Raw genomic sequence first — 15587 nt, 5'->3', positions numbered from 1 at the left:
GTACCAGACCGGGGGGATTGAACAACCGCACGTAAGCGTCTAAAACTGGTCTGCAGCAGCTCAACACGCTGCATAAACGTGCCTTGAACGTTTGGTTTAATATTAGGTGCGGAAGAGGTTAATTTCGTCGCGAACCACCACATATATGGCTCAAGTGCCAAAGCGCCAAAGACTCTAGTCTAACACGCGTTCGGGAGTTTTAGAGGTTAAACGCTCATGAAACGACCTGGAACGTTAATCTGCGTTTAGCTATAGCATATGAGACCTAGATTTGCACTGCAGGTAAGGTCAAACTTTATTTTGAGAAAAAGGGACACAGCTTCAATTGGCAACAGGGATGAAATCGAAAAACAAGAGAATCGTCAGATTGAGTTGGAGTTTATTGTCCCGAACAGTGATTATGTAACAAGACAAGGATTTGAAGGAAACCGTGAACAAAATAATGCATGGCTAACACGTTTTCACCCTTCACAACACTCTTTACTATATTTCCTCTCGTTGGCAGGCCCACCTAGGCTTCTACTCTCCAGAACGTGATAGACGCTCTCACTCCAAGTCTAGGCACACAAAATTCGAAAGACGTACGATTATACTTATTAACGTTGTACTTCAGCGCCGTCCTGATTACTGCACCATCGCCGATGCCCGCAATGGTTTCTGCTAGAGGTTCACCGACTAGCCTACCCGCGCCCGCACGTCCACACAAACGATCGACGAATTATGGATACTACAACCCGATGGATGGTGGCGGGAGTATGCTTTCTGTACGTTCGTGCTGTCCCATGTGATGTAGGGTGTTGATGTAAGAAATACGTTATGCAGCAAGTCCAGGACACCTATCCGCCGGGCCTTGGAGAACCCATCAACGTCATCATCTCTGCCTATTCTGATTCTCAGGTGCTGCAGGATACTACAGCAAACGGTGGTCTTATCAATTATTTTCAGTGAGCATGGTTCTCTGTTCTCGTGGAGTTGTTCTTACGTGCAGGCAGGTCATTCGGGTTCTCGACCGAGTGTCTGGGACAGACTGACCCTAGCGGGCAAGCCGCTAATCTCGGCGACGGGAACGGTTACTGTACGTCTTCTATTTTGTAATTCGGCTCCGCTCGGAGCTCAATATTTCAGTAAACGAGACCGCTGTCATTCGGTGGGACTATGGCGATGCAAACCTTGGAACTTGCCAAGAGACTGTCGAAGGAGGGAACCACTTTCGCTATTGGGTACAGGATGGGCAAAGCGCTGACTCGGGCGCGATATTCATGGCAACTTCATATGAAATGCCTATCGCTGGTGCGTCCGAAAAGTAACTTTGATAAGAATTTCCAATGACCATGTTGCAGACTCGCATAATATCATAGTTAATGGGTGCGTGCTCATTTTTTTTCAATTGCCTTCGACTTATATCCCATAGCTATAACCTTGGTCGAGACTGGCTCGTGGGGAATGTCACTTCTCAATCGACAATCATTCCAACAGCAAACATCACCAACACATCGACGTACTCGGGGCAAACATCATTTAATAATTTCACCTATGCGACCAGTGTCACGTACGTCTCTGGGCTGCTACAGAACACTAGCGATGGCATCAACCACTATCAGAGTGTCGCTGTCAATGGACTAAATGCGATCGATGGACTAGTGGCGGTATTAACTGTCAAGATGGTCCAGCAGCCCGGTGGCAGTAGTAGTTCGAGCGGGTGCGTTTCCATCTCGGTTGCGACGCATGTCCATTTGTGCTAACTTCGTGCAATATATTAGTGCGGAATGGACGTATCGTCCTAAAGGAATTTTGTGGACACTTCTTGCAATGTCATGCGCGATATTCGTGTCATTGCTCTAGATTTATAGGCCTCATTATAGATATTCTCGAACAGTGGTTACACTGCACGATATTACCTCGGACGTAGTTCTCGAACAACGATCCTTTATTGCTAACCCTGTCTGGAGGTATACCTCCGCATAGTTTATTTCATCTTTTATCTCACCAGCTGGTTGATACTCACATGTACATTTCTGGTATACCGCTACTTATGCCTTCACTTGTAAGTTCAGTACTCAGAACACAACTTCTGCGACTCAGACATTTTCGCTTTGACGGATTATCTGTATCTATATATATCTTTCATCAGATGATGCATATCATAAAGTCCTTAGAGGCTTGTATATAATGTTATGGTGACATTTGTTTCATGTTACATGACGATCAATGATGCTGCATATTGATGGGTATTGGATTGCATGAGGTCGCTGCGGACGACTAATAGCCAGACCTTTCATAGGCAGTTTCCTTCGCTGTAGAACAATTAACTCAAGTGTCACGAGCAAGATCTGCGATACTTACCATGATGCTTGGCCTTTTGCCTGTCTAACATGTCCAACTAGAATAATAAGTCAGGTTATGGGTTGCACAGACAATCGAGTGAGATAAAACGTACACCCTTCGTCTCGGCCATGTGGTCGATGAAGGCTCCGGCAAATCCGGCTCTGTGACCAAAGTCAGTTACGATTATGTCTTTCGAGGCCGAGAGACTTACAAGAGCTCCTTGGCCTTCTCGTGGCTTACAGGCTGACCGTTCTTCTCGCAGTGGTTATTGTAAGCTTTCATGGCCTACAATGATATTTTGAGGTTCGATGGGAAGATCGATCATAAGGATAACTCACCTCGTAAGAAGCCGCAGCAGCGATCAGCTCATGAGAGAGCTTTGCCTGATGGGGCGCATTAACGACCTGCGATGCTCACGATTAGATATGATGTGTATTGAACAATTGGTATAAATTAGTATACCTGATCGTGTGCGTTAGCAAGGTCTTCGTGTCTGTTATGGTGGTGGGGCATTGTGATAAGGGAGGTGGTGAATCTGGTGATTGAGGGAAAATGAAGGTCGGAAGGATGAGGTACTTATACTGTTCGCGTTTCATTGGCTGACCAACTTTAGCACGGGTTTAGGTAGATTCTTTACATTTCTGGGGATCTTGTTGATGTTTCGGTCGGGTTTGAGGGTCACCGTGACGCCGACTTCTTAGTAGCAGGGCATCATAGCATTATCTTATCTTAATCCCATTAGGAAGGTACAAGTGCATCCGACAAAATTACGTAATAAACACATGTTTGACTCATGCTCCATTTCACTGTGTCATCAGTGCGAGTCAACCTTCGAGCAACTTCCGAGTCAGTCTAGGATTTGGACTGCCCACAAGGTGACTATATAATCCTGTCTGTTCGACTTCCCTAAATTACTTGCTCTCATGTCTCTAAACTTTTCCTTTGTGTTCCATTCTCCCTGAAATTGTGGCCCATCGGCCGCATCGCCTTGCCGCAGTCTGAGCAGACACTGCTCCTACTAAGTCCTGGCGCACTGCACCATTCGTTTGTGAAATTTTCCTATAGGTAATGCCGAGGACGCGAATATTCGAACTTTTCACCGCCCTCACACTGCTGCACCGCATTTGCCATCGAAACTTGTTACTTATCGAGCCGCAGGTGTCAATCATGGCTTAATGCAGGTTCCGACCAGAATTTCACAAACGGTACATAGCGACACGATTTATCACGATACTAAAGATGCATAGCTTACTTACTAACCGTGTATCAGACTGTCAGCATCGAACACACTTGCCGGTCACTTGATGCTCGCTATGTGGGCAGACCTGCGTTCCTTGGTGCCATCACTGGCTTGGAATTTTTCCGTCACCTCATTTGAGGACATGGGACACTGTCACACAAAGAGATCAGAAACAATTCACTGGATCGGTTCTCCAAAAACAGGGTTGATCATGTGCCTTGGTTCGTCACATGTAATCATTGCGATGGCAATCGCCTAATCAAGCGGACAATGCTGCTGGAGACGTTCTGCGCCTTTCCTGAACAATCGCCTCTCGCACAGAAGCTTCCGGCATCCACTAGCTTGCGGCAATCAGACGATATCGGAACGTCACTTCTTCCGTGCCTCTTATTGTTCCAGAAGCAACTGCATCTGTGGGGTCGAGATTCGACTGCGGATTCATAACAATAGCTCTCGCAATCGGCGACGGCGTATATCTATGCACTCGCAGGTATCGCAGTCGAACAGTATCACTCGCAGTAGCTGCGATCGCGCAGCCTCCTTGGTTCCCACGCATTACTCGCTAACACATTGTACGACGTGTACTCTCTGGTAGTGATGTGTCCGCAGCTGAGCATGCAGATATTCGCAAGGCTGTGCGACTAGTTGGCCGGCAAGCCATCCGATTGGCACTCGTGATTGCCAGCGGGCCGCCATCCTGGTATGCCGCGCCCAATTTTATGAGTCGTGGGCGTCTAAATGTGAGTCAGGGTGCGGTAACGACGGCTTAGCCATCAATGGAGTCCCGATGCCACCGGAATGACTCAGACGGTGTACCATGGTTTGCGAGTGTTCTCCAACGTTTGAACTGCCATTTTTTTGTGGCTTGTAGGATACAGCAGGGAAGTGGAGGCAGTTGTTGTCCAGCGGATGATTTTTCAGCCAGTAATACATGTTTTTCTTGTCCCAATATTTGCCGGTGCCTTAGAAATCACCGGATTTGCTGTGCCTGTCACACTATTTTGGGAAATGCGCGGCTCTGAGCTTGAAAAGCGGTGAAGAGACTGCCATATAAGCACATAGCGAGTCACAATTTTCCTCCATATCTCTTTCCCCTCAAACCACCAACTGGCACCCCAGGAGCAGCTTTTGCAGTGCTCAGGTGTCCAACGAGTCTTAAAGTACTCAAAGTTACCCGTGAGTGACTCAGTTCTGTCTGATTCATTCGATTGTGTTCTACGTGTGTTTTGTCTGCATTGCTGCGCACAATCACATCACAATCATATTATCGATTTCTATCAAATCGATTGAAATCAAGAGTGCGCGTGGCTAAACGATGTCGTCGGCATATAATTATCCATCGACATCGAGGTCACCCGATGTGTCTCGTACATGGCCCCTCCCAGGGCCTTCACGAACATTTTCGGTGCAGCCCTTGGGGTTAGGGGAGTCACCGCGATGCAACGCACACTCACCACTCTTACCTCAATACCATACACAACGTGATATGAACGGGAAACTGACTGCGTCGTCGTCCAGAGCTTCCAGGCAGCCGACGTTGCCGCCTGTGCCAGAACCGACCTTTAACACGTCCCCCTTTCCCGCAATTCTACACAAACCAACCCATTATATTAGTCAACATGTTCGTGACCCACAACTTGTAGATCGCTCTTTCTCGCACCAACCCGGCCCATCGCAATCACCTGGTCACCATGTCTCGCATAATTTCCTTGAAAGTTCCCAACTTTCAAGTTTCTCGTCCACTCGCCATGTCGCGATAAGCAGTCACTCAAAACGTCCAACGACGTCTACTCCGGTCTTCAATAACATTTCCGATCTTGCTTCCCATTATGGGATACCCCAATCTTTGCCCAGTGCACCTCGTACAACTCCTAGTAGACCAGAACCAGGAGAACCATCCTCTTCAACACTGTCTGTTGAACCCTTCGCTTCTACAAACTCGCCTGCTTTCGCCGACTTGTGCTCGAATTACTTGAAGATGTTGTCACAAAAACCAGGCAACAACGACGCGACCGGTGTCCACGTAGAGGACACGGCGCTATCGACGGCTACGCCGTCTGACGCAGAAGCCATTCAGACGCTTTTGGACGTTTTCGGTGGTAAGTTATTCACTCCCGCCGCACTGGCCTGGCTTACACAATCCCTACCAGCCACACCGGAACTCACCAACTCGAATGACTTGAATGACTTAAATGAGTACCTCACTTCACCCCTCATCGACTCGCCTTTCGATGATGAGCTGCTCACTACGCCTGCATTTGGCTCTGCGGACATCCACGCGGACATCTTCACGAGTCCGCTTTTGGATGATTTCGGGGGTGACTCGTTCGGCGAACTCCCGTCTCTCTTTGATTCTATTTATCCCCCATGCAAACCCACTGAATCATACCACCTCCCAACCAACTTCGATGAACTGTATCAAATGTCCCCCGACACTCCAATGATCAACACTCCATTCGAATCGCCCCTCGACTCTCCTGCCAATCATCGTCCACCGCAGCGGAAAGTGGCTGTCACTGGCACGCGCAAGAACATTACGCCGGAGGCCCTTGTCCCTATCGATGCTCCCACACAGCAGCGCAACTACCTTACCCCGTCAGTGACCTCTCGCAAGGAGGTTCCTGCTGTCTTCGCTCGCAAGCGGGCGCGTACAGCTGCTTTCGGTGACGAGCAAGACGAGCTCACCGAGGATGTGCGCATCCTCCCTTCCATGACTGAGCAGGAGCAGATTGAGGCAAAGAGGCGCCAAAACACGGTCGCTGCTCGACGGAGTCGCAAGCGCAAGCTGGAGTACCAGCGTGAGTTGGAGGAGAGTGTTGAGCAATACAAGCGTGAAAGTGAGATCTGGAAATCGAAGGCTATGACTTACCAGGCCCTGCTGCGAAGTCATAACATCGAATATCCCGAGCTTCCAGACCCATGAATACCACTCAAGTAGTCTCATCATTCCCTTTGTCGTTCTTTTGATACCATAGTTCTCGACTTCGATGCTCTGTGTATTCTTATCATGTTCATCATCCCCATTCCCCATCCACTGGCGAAGAGCATCGTCGTATCCCCTTTCCACATGTTCATGGTCGCTCTTGACCCCTTTTGACCTGCGTTCCTCGTGACTTATCCCCACCTTCGTCCTTTTCTTGATCTTTATCCTGTTAATTTCATTACACGCCATCTAGTAGTATTCACGTTTCCCATCTATATGTCCAATGTTGATTACATGCAAATCAAAAGTACTGCTTTTTGCGTCATCATTATTTGCGTGAATTGAGGCTATGCTAACTATACTTGTCATTGAACAACCACGAGCGTCAGTGGACCACGTTTCACCTGAAAGACTCTTCCTTCAACTTGGGGCTTGAAGGGTTGACTAAATACTTAAGCGAGATCAACTCTTTGTCTTGGAAGGCTGACAACTCACCATTACGCGATTACATCCTTCAGAAGCTTCAAGTCACTCTACGTCCGTCGACCTTAGGCACGAGGCCCGTGCTCGCAGGCTCTTGACAACTGACATGGTCTTCACGTCAACGAGCAGCAACTATGAGCGTCTTGAGGGCGGCTTTGGTCCAGGTCGTGCGACTAGGATGCTAGCATGGAAGAAGTTTGCAATTGGCGCTGCAGTGCTCATTTCCGTGGTCTGGTTTTTTGGACCAAGATCGAGGATAAATTTGATACCTGGTACGTCTTGCGATAGTTGTCGTCAAGGAATACATTTACATATCATGAACAAAAGACTCGCCGATGCCTGAAATAGACGATGCTCATCCCCCAGTTTTACATATACCCACAACAACAACTCCTTCGAATCCCTCAGAGGATAAAATTGACATTCACAAGACTACTGCTGCCTCGCCACCCTCCAAAACGTCCTTCCCTACCTCTCCTGAAACAGACCCAGACCTCCTCAAAACCGTGCACTGTACTTCCCCACATTCTCCTTCACTCCCTCTTGTGCAGTATGCTCTCATGATTGACGCCGGTTCTACTGGCTCGCGCATCCACATCTACAAATTCCACAACTGCGGACCCTCGCCAACCTTCGAGTACGAGGTGTTCCGCATGATTCAACCAGGGCTCTCTTCGTATGCAGGACTCCCAAGTGCGGCAGCAGGGAGCCTTAACCCTCTGCTCGACGAAGCCATGAACGTGGTGCCGGAATCCCTACGCAGTTGTACGCCCGTCGCTGTTAAAGCCACCGCTGGGCTTCGACTTCTCGGCGCCCGCCAAAGCGAAGATATTCTCAAAGCAGTGCATGACCACATTTTCTCCAAATACCCCTTCCCGTTCCCCGATAAGGATGGTGTTGTCATTATGGATGGCAAAGACGAGGGCGTTTATGCGTGGATTACTGCGAACTATCTTCTCAATACCATTAGAGGTGATTCGCCTGAGGACGCGCCACCCTATGCTGTGCTTGATTTGGGTGGAGGGTCCACGCAGATTGTGTTCGAGCCCCAGTTTGGTGATGAGAAAGCCGATGAAGGTCTCAAGGAGGGCGAGCACAAGTATGAGCTTGAGTTCGGTGGGGCTAAGCGAGTGTTATATCAGCACTCGTATCTTGGATATGGCCTCAAGAGCGCTAGGGAGAGCGTGCATCGCCTCGTCCAGTTCATGGATTCTCTGAGGTCTAGCAAGAATGGCGATAACGATAGGATAAAAATGATTCACAATCCTTGCTTGGCTCAAGGGTCAGTGAAGGAGGTGAAGCTTCCTAGGGGGGACGGCGATGCTGTGACAGTGACGATGACGGGATCGGATATTGGCAATTTTGAGGCTTGTAATCGTGTCTTGGAGCTTGTCATGGCAAAGGATGAGTAAGTCTTTGTTTTCTATCGACCTCCTTCGTGTTTATCGATCGCTTGCACTAGCGTATGTGAACTCAAACCCTGTTCCTTCAATGGCGTTTACCAGCCATCACTCCTGGACGCCTTTCCTAACGGAAAAATCCTTCTTCTCTCGTATTTCTTCGATCGGGTCACCCCATTGCTTTTAGCAGACTCGTCACCAGATCATCCCCAGCCCCCTATGTCAATTTCAACATTCGCCACGCTTGCTAAACGGGTCTGCGCAGGACCTACCAGCTGGTCACAGTACTGGGGTGCATATCCTGATATCATGGAGGAACTCGAAGGTCGACCGGAGTGGTGCCTTGATCTCACTTTCCAGCACGCCTTGCTGGTTCTTGGCTACGAGTTTGACGATGATCGGGAGGTGCAGCTTGGGAAGCGTATTGAAGGCACAGAGCTCGGTTGGTGTCTTGGCGCTACGATAGCGATGGTGGGCGGAAATCTACGTTGTCGGGTGTAAACAAGGACAGTCGTTGTAGATGTAACGCAGCGAGCTTTCATTACACTGAAAGCTCTGCTACTGAAAGACATTTAATTTAGTTGATTCAGGTCTTACATTTTGCTATGTCTGCTCTAGTCTCGCATGCGCAGACCATGCGCGTAAGGTTTAGCCCTTCCGGGCGAATACTTGCGGAGTAGCTGAGGTACTACCCGTGCAACGTGATCAAGTATACGGGGTAATGTGCGCAATGGGGGTGCTTGCTTTTACGTTTAGAATCCCGGCTGCTACATATACAGCCTATCGCTGCAGACACTCTGAGCTTGTTCCGTAAACTGCCGTACTCTTTATCGACGTACGAGCTAGCAGCGACCGCCGACTTCGTGGAACGACTTCTCATCTTGAATAAGCCCGAATCCCCGTTGCTTTAGCTTGTGTTTTGCTTCACTTGTGTGCAGTGCGCCACTAGGCAGACCATATGCATAAACATCAGACCTGTGGCGCCTGCGGATGATAAATACAGGTAGACGTATTTATGTAATGCATCTATGTGTCTCATGCTAGCTGCTACTAGTACGACATGTTGCTGGAGTACTACTCTAACGAATCACCAAGTCACAGGCCAGATTTCGTTTAACTAATTCGATGCGAGGTGTAAACGAATCGAACTGCCTCATTTTCGAACCAAACTCACCTCGGGGTCACCAGCAACACTAATTGCCGTTGTAGGTCTAATTATCGATTAGCCAGCCAACACGCGGGTCAGCGACCACCTCATTGAAATGAATTCACGTAGTATAGGTGCGTCTTTCATCTCAGTCTTTCTCTCATACCACCATGATTCCACCGCAGGATGACGAGGAAACACCTCTTCTGCAACGACCAGAGCAGCCAACGGCCAAGACACCTCTTCCCTGGGATCAATTTTGGATTCTACTGCTCTTGGAGATGCCAGTTTTTCTGTCTTCTCGGACCCTTGCCCCGTTTATTCCCCAAGTGAGTAGTATATTCCCTTCGCTGGACTTATATCTGATCACAACTGGAACTTTGTCAAGCTCATTAGAGATATCGGAGTCACTCACGGAGACGAATCTCAGGTCGGTCGCTATGTCGGCATCCTTGTAAGCATGTCTTCATCGCTCCTACCCCTTTATTCGTGGCTGATATTCTCTCGAGCAATTATCATCCTCTGTAGCTCACACCCTGACTATTTTTCATTGGAGTCGACTGTCTGACCACATCGGGCGGAAACCTGTAATACTGACAGCTTTATTAGCAATTATTGTTTCGATGTTGTCGTTTGGGCTGTCGAAGACATTCCTTGGTCTGCTGGTAAGGTCAGTGTGTTCAGTTGAATATCAGATAGTAGTTGTGATCGTTAATTACTTGACCACAGCTGTGTTGTCTGTGGAGCATTTGATCCGGGCGATGCTGTCATCAACACCTTGCTGATGGACATTACTGACGCAACCAATATGCCCAAGGCATACAGTTATATGCCAATTCCGGTGATGATCGCAACCACAGTTGGGTAGGCATGCAGTGCATTTGTCCTCGCGCTGAGGTTCACGGCATCTACTAGATCACTCATTGGGGGATTGCTCTCCCGACCAGCAGACAGATTCCCTGACATCTTTGGGCGATCGGAGCTCCTGAAAACCTACCCATATCTCCTGCCATGCTCTATCTCGGCATTTTTCATATCGATAATTTGGCTAGTCGCGTATATTTGTCTTAAAGAGGTGAGCGTGATGCTGAAAATCCATCTCTAGATCTGACTAAGTGTGGTCACAAGAGCGTTTCCACCAGGACACCGCTTTGGGAGCTAGTTAAAGGAGGATTCTTCGGACAATCATATTCGAAGTCTCGCCAGTCATCCAGCAATGTCATAGTTGATCCTGCGAATCCTGGAGAAGTGCAATCAAAGCCGCTTCCGCTGCATGCCTTGCTAACCTCAAAAGTGTTGAGCGTAATGGCAAGTTATGCCACCATGGGCCTGTTTCACATGGCGTTCAATTCTATCTTACCTATTTTCTATGCGACACCGATTGAACTCGGTGGTCTTTCCCTTGACCCTCCTCGCATCGGTGCTTTACTTGCGGCATCAGGTATCATACAAGGCATATTCCAGCTACTTCTCTACGCTCGTTTACATCACCACTTCGGTGCAAGAGCTATCTACATCACCGGTGTTAGCTCCGGCATACCCATCGTCATTTTATTCCCAGTGACCAATGCTCTGGCTCGAGCCTATGGAATAGGCATGGCGGTATGGCTGTGTGTTGCCGTTCAGCTTACGCTGAAGACTAGCTTGATCATGTGCTTCCGTATGTTAATTCAGCACTTCCTGTGTTCTGTTGAACTGAGAAGAATTCATAGCTTGCATGATATTATTCATCAGAGCAGCTGCTCCCAATCGCGCCTCGCTCGGAGCAACCACTGGAATCACGCAGGTGGCTCTCGCAGCAGGAAGGATCGTTGGCCCGGCGTCTGCAGCTTCAGTCTTCTCCTATTCATTGCAGCAAGGGCATGATCCGTGGTTGATATACTACTTTCTGATCGGGATTGTATTTCTCGCTGTAGGTACTTCTCTATTGCTTCCCCGTGATCTTAGTGTATGGGAAGATTCCCGATAATATCATCGCGAATGACTTGTTTCTATTGACCCCCATCGTGTTTATCGATCGCTTGCACTAGCGTATGTGAACTCAGACCCTGCTCCTTCAATGGTGTTCACCAGCCATCACTTCTGGACGCCTTTCCTAACGGGACAATCTCGTATTTCTTCGATCGGGTCACCCCATTGCTTGTAGCAGACTCTTCAACAGATCATCCCCAGCTCCCCATGCCGATTTCAACATTCGCCACGATTGCTCGCAGGACCTACCAGCTGGGCACAGTACTGGGGTCCATATCCTAACATTATGGAGGAACTCGAAGGTCGACCGGAGTGTTGCCTTGATCTCACTTTCCAGCACGCCTTGCTGGTCCTTGGCTACGAGTTTGGTGATGATTGGGAGGTGTAGCTTGGGAAGCATATTGAAGGTACAGAGCTCGGTTGGTGTCTCGGTGCTACGATAGCGATGGTGGGCGGAAATCTACGTTGTCGGGTGTAAACAAGGACAGTCATCGTGAACGTAATGCAGCGAGCTTTCATTACACGTTTAGCTCTGCTACTGAAATATATTTAATCTATCTGATTCGGGTCTTACATTTTGTTATGTCTGCTCTAGTCTCGCATGCGCGCAAGGTTTAGCCCTTCCGGGCGAGTGCTTGTGGAGTAGCTGAGCTACCCGTACAACGTGATCAAGTATACGGGGCAACGTGCGTAATAGGAGGTGCTTACTTTTACGTTTCTGACCCCGGCTGCTAACATTGCCAGTAACTTTGAGCTTGTTCTGTAAGCTGCCATACTCTTTATCGACGAGCTATCAGCGACCACCGACTTCGTAGAACGACTTCTCATCTAATAAGCCCGAATCCCCGTTAGCGTTGCGTTAGCTTGTGTTTCGCCGGACTAGGCAGACGATAAGTAAACGAATGGACCTGTGGCGCCTGCAGATGCATAAATAGGTACGCGCCTAATGGCATGGTCACCACATATCATACTTACGGTCGACGTATTTCAAAATGCCATGCCTCATGCTGTAGTATGTCCGCAGCACGCCCTCACTTCAACTTGAATGTCGTTGATTTGGGCTTTTTGTTATTGTGTCTCTTCTACCTCGCGTGGGCGCTGAGCGCTGACCTTCTAGCCTAACTTATAAGGTCAGTCAGCCAATGATGAGCCCGAGATCCTCTAGGCGACAGTGCGAACCCCTTGGCCAATGGTAGCGGCTATACCCGGGTGCTACATAATGGGAAGTGCCGTGTGACTGATTCTATGTCAACTGATCAGGTTCTTGTGGACTGCCATCAGGCCTTATCGATTAACCAGCCAACCAGCCGGTCAGCAACCGCCTCATTGGAATGACTTCACGTAGTATAATGAGCTGCATTTCTCATTCGAGTCATTCTCTCGCACCACCATGATTGCCCAGCAGAATGACGAGGAGATACCTCTTCTGCAACGACCAGAGCAACCAACGGCCAAGACACCTCTTCCATGGGATCAATTTTGGATTCTACTGCTCTTAGAGATGCCAGATTTTCTTTCTTCTGGGACTCTTGCCCCGTTTATTCCTCAAGTGAGTATATTCCCTTCGCTGGACTTATATCTGATGATTATGATCACCACTGAAACTTTGTCAAGCTCATTAGAGACATCGGAGTCACTCACGGAGACGAAACCCAGGTTGGACACTACGCCGGCATCCTCGTAAGCATGTCTTCATCGTTTTTGCCCTTTCGTTCGTTCATGATACTACTCTCTCCAGCAATCATCGTACTATGCAGCTCATACCCTGACCATCTTTCATTGGAGTCAACTGTCCGACCACATCGGGCGGAAGCCCGTAATACTGACGGCTCTATCAGCAATTGTTATTTCGATGTTTTCGTTTGGGCTGTCGAAGACCTTCCTTGGTCTGGTGGTAAGGTCAGCGTGTCCAGTTAAATGTCGAATGGTAGCTGTGACCATCAATTCCTGACATTCTCGACCAGTCGCATTGTCTGCGGCGCATTTGATCCGAGCGATAGTATGGTCAAGAGCATGCTGATGGACATCACTGACGCAACCAATATGCCCAAGGCATACAGTTATATACCAATTCCGTTGATGATCGGAAACTCAATTGGGTAGGCATACAGTACATTTCATCTCGCACTGAGGTTCACGGCATTTACTAGACCACTCATTGGGGGATCGCTCTCCCGACCAGCAGACAGATTCCCTGACATCTTCGGGCGATCGGAGCTCCTGAAAACCTACCCATATCTCCTGCCATGCTCTATCTCAGCATTTTCTGTATCGATAATTTGGCTAGTCACCTATATCCATCTTAAAGAGGTGAGCGCCTGAAAACCCATCTTTGGATCACACTAAGTGTGGTTACAAGAGCGTCTCTACCACTGGCGAAACACCGCTCTGGGAGCTAATTAAAAAAGGATTCTTGGGACAATCATACTCGAGGCCTCGCCAGCCATCGAGCAACGTTATAGTCGATCCTGGGGAAGGGAGTCCTGGAGCAGTTCAACCAAAGCCGCTTCCACTGCATGCCTTGTTAACCTCGAAAGTATTGAGTGTGACAGCGAGTTATACCACCATGGGCCTATTTCAAACGGGGTTCAATTCGGTCTTGCCTGTTTTCTATGCGACACCGATTGAACTCGGTGGTCTTTCCCTTGACCCTCCTCGCATCGGCACTTTACTTGCGGCATCAGGTGTCATACATGGAATATTCCAGCTGCTTTTCTACGCTCATTTACACGATCGCTTCGGTGCAAAAGCTATCTTTATCACCGGTGTTAGCTCCGGCATACCCATCGTCATTTTATTTCCAGTGGCTAATGCTCTGGCTCGGGCCTATGGAATAGGCATGGCGGTATGGCTGTGTGTTGTCGTCCAGCTTACGCTGAAGACTAGTCTGGTCCTGTGCTTCCGTATGTTAATCCAGCACTTCCTGCGTTCTGTCTAACTGAAAAGAACTCATAGCCTGCATGGCATTATTCATCCGAGCAGCTGCTCCCAATCGCGCCTCGCTCGGAACAACCAATGGAATCGTTATGGTGGTTGTCGCAGTAGCAAGGATCATCGGCCCGGCATCTGCAGCTTCGGTCTTCTCTTATTCATTGCAGGAAGGGCATGATGCGTGGTCGATCTACTACTTCTTTATCGCAATTGCATTTCTCGCTGTAAGTACTGCTCTATTGCTTCCCCGTGATCCTAGTGTATGGGAAGATTCCCAATAATATTAACGCGAATGACCATGTACATTATGATCTAGTGTAAGAGGCAGAACTATAATTCTCTTGTTATTAACGCGACGTGAACTATACCTGCAAATTCAATGGACCAATCTTCCATCATCCAAGCCATTCACAATGCTTCTCTTGAGATGCGAACGCTGAGAAGCAAGTTGCGCGAGGATGACATTGCACGCGTTTGAACAAAAAAGATAATCATCAATTCAGAGATGTCAAGGTGCTAACATGGCACATCATACGGTACTGCAATCCTTAATTTTATTTTTTTTCCTTAGCATGGGTTGTTTGAGCTGCACTGTGCAGAAGACGTCGTAGGACCGGTGCCTTGGGTGCATGTGTTGTCCATCGTCGAATTAAGATCCCATGTTACGAGAAACTCCGGATTGATGATGTCGAGTGCTCCTCGAAGGTCCTCCTTGATGGCATCCATCTCGGTGCTGATAACGTTAGAAACATAGTCGATTGCATGAGGGCGGAGCCACTTCAACATCCGAGCACGTCCTCGTGAGTCTGCAAACATGCAGTCAAGCAACTGCCAGTGTTCCAGCTTTCCTGTAGAGTTTCCCTTCTCCTGCGTAGAGTAGTTGTATACTACATACCAGAATACAGCTGAATCATTTCGCTCACAAACCTGTCCATAATCTTGTTGAGTTGCTTAATGTCGGTTCGCAGCGAGCGAACATTGGCTGCACGTAGACCATTCAAGCGACATTATGAGAGCTTCCAACGACAAACTCGACCTTCCTAGTTGTCCCGGGCAAGCTGTATTACTGCGAACAGTGCGAAGATGATGAGTATTGCGGAGAAAGCAGGATGCGATGCACGCCATCGTCGTGAGAGACGACGATGAACGCCCACGGCATACTGCGAG

At 48.6% G+C, this 15587-nt stretch overlaps 6 protein-coding genes across 6 annotated transcripts; 5 read left to right on the top strand and 1 right to left on the bottom strand.

Annotated features, from left to right (window-relative positions):
* The first annotated feature begins 374 nt into the window (after window positions 1-374).
* Window positions 375-2103, top strand: HD556DRAFT_1383573 (uncharacterized protein). The gene is made up of 7 exons (XM_041303310.1): window positions 375-764; window positions 823-944; window positions 993-1075; window positions 1126-1290; window positions 1341-1365; window positions 1412-1699; window positions 1761-2103. Exons 1-7 carry the CDS (start codon window positions 642-644, stop codon window positions 1840-1842), a joined length of 888 nt encoding a protein of 295 aa, XP_041158633.1. The 5' UTR covers window positions 375-641; the 3' UTR covers window positions 1843-2103.
* A 214-nt stretch (window positions 2104-2317) lies between these two features.
* On the bottom strand, window positions 2318-2838 carry HD556DRAFT_1240086 (uncharacterized protein; the record flags this gene model as incomplete). The annotated part of the gene is made up of 5 exons (XM_041298092.1): window positions 2318-2380; window positions 2438-2486; window positions 2537-2610; window positions 2664-2729; window positions 2788-2838. The coding sequence occupies 5 exons, from the start codon at window positions 2836-2838 to the stop codon at window positions 2318-2320; spliced, it is 303 nt and encodes a 100-aa protein (XP_041158632.1).
* Window positions 2839-5543: 2705 nt separating this feature from the next.
* Window positions 5544-6488, top strand: HD556DRAFT_1432798 (uncharacterized protein; the record flags this gene model as incomplete). Its single annotated transcript, XM_041305162.1, has 2 exons — window positions 5544-5664; window positions 5716-6488. The coding sequence occupies 2 exons, from the start codon at window positions 5544-5546 to the stop codon at window positions 6486-6488; spliced, it is 894 nt and encodes a 297-aa protein (XP_041158631.1).
* A 311-nt stretch (window positions 6489-6799) lies between these two features.
* HD556DRAFT_1294166 (nucleoside phosphatase family-domain-containing protein) lies at window positions 6800-9056 on the top strand. Its single transcript, XM_041299415.1, has 3 exons — window positions 6800-7243; window positions 7299-8379; window positions 8434-9056. The coding sequence occupies exons 1-3, from the start codon at window positions 7078-7080 to the stop codon at window positions 8870-8872; spliced, it is 1686 nt and encodes a 561-aa protein (XP_041158630.1). The 5' UTR covers window positions 6800-7077; the 3' UTR covers window positions 8873-9056.
* A 632-nt stretch (window positions 9057-9688) lies between these two features.
* HD556DRAFT_1444964 (major facilitator superfamily domain-containing protein) lies at window positions 9689-11487 on the top strand (the record flags this gene model as incomplete). The annotated part of the gene is made up of 7 exons (XM_041306863.1): window positions 9689-9847; window positions 9907-9972; window positions 10028-10188; window positions 10248-10382; window positions 10434-10593; window positions 10647-11178; window positions 11231-11487. 7 exons carry the CDS (start codon window positions 9689-9691, stop codon window positions 11485-11487), a joined length of 1470 nt encoding a protein of 489 aa, XP_041158629.1.
* Window positions 11488-12745: 1258 nt separating this feature from the next.
* HD556DRAFT_628239 (major facilitator superfamily domain-containing protein) lies at window positions 12746-14814 on the top strand. Its single transcript, XM_041311131.1, has 7 exons — window positions 12746-13038; window positions 13104-13169; window positions 13228-13388; window positions 13454-13588; window positions 13640-13799; window positions 13849-14392; window positions 14445-14814. Exons 1-7 carry the CDS (start codon window positions 12880-12882, stop codon window positions 14699-14701), a joined length of 1482 nt encoding a protein of 493 aa, XP_041158628.1. The 5' UTR covers window positions 12746-12879; the 3' UTR covers window positions 14702-14814.
* The last annotated feature ends 773 nt before the right edge of the window (window positions 14815-15587 follow it).

The sequence above is a fragment of the Suillus plorans genome (assembly GCF_016647745.1).
Source record: "Suillus plorans strain S12 chromosome Unknown HD556scaffold_40, whole genome shotgun sequence".
NCBI classification, from domain to species: domain Eukaryota; kingdom Fungi; phylum Basidiomycota; class Agaricomycetes; order Boletales; family Suillaceae; genus Suillus; species Suillus plorans.
This window is presented reverse-complemented; position numbering and strand designations above follow the sequence as displayed.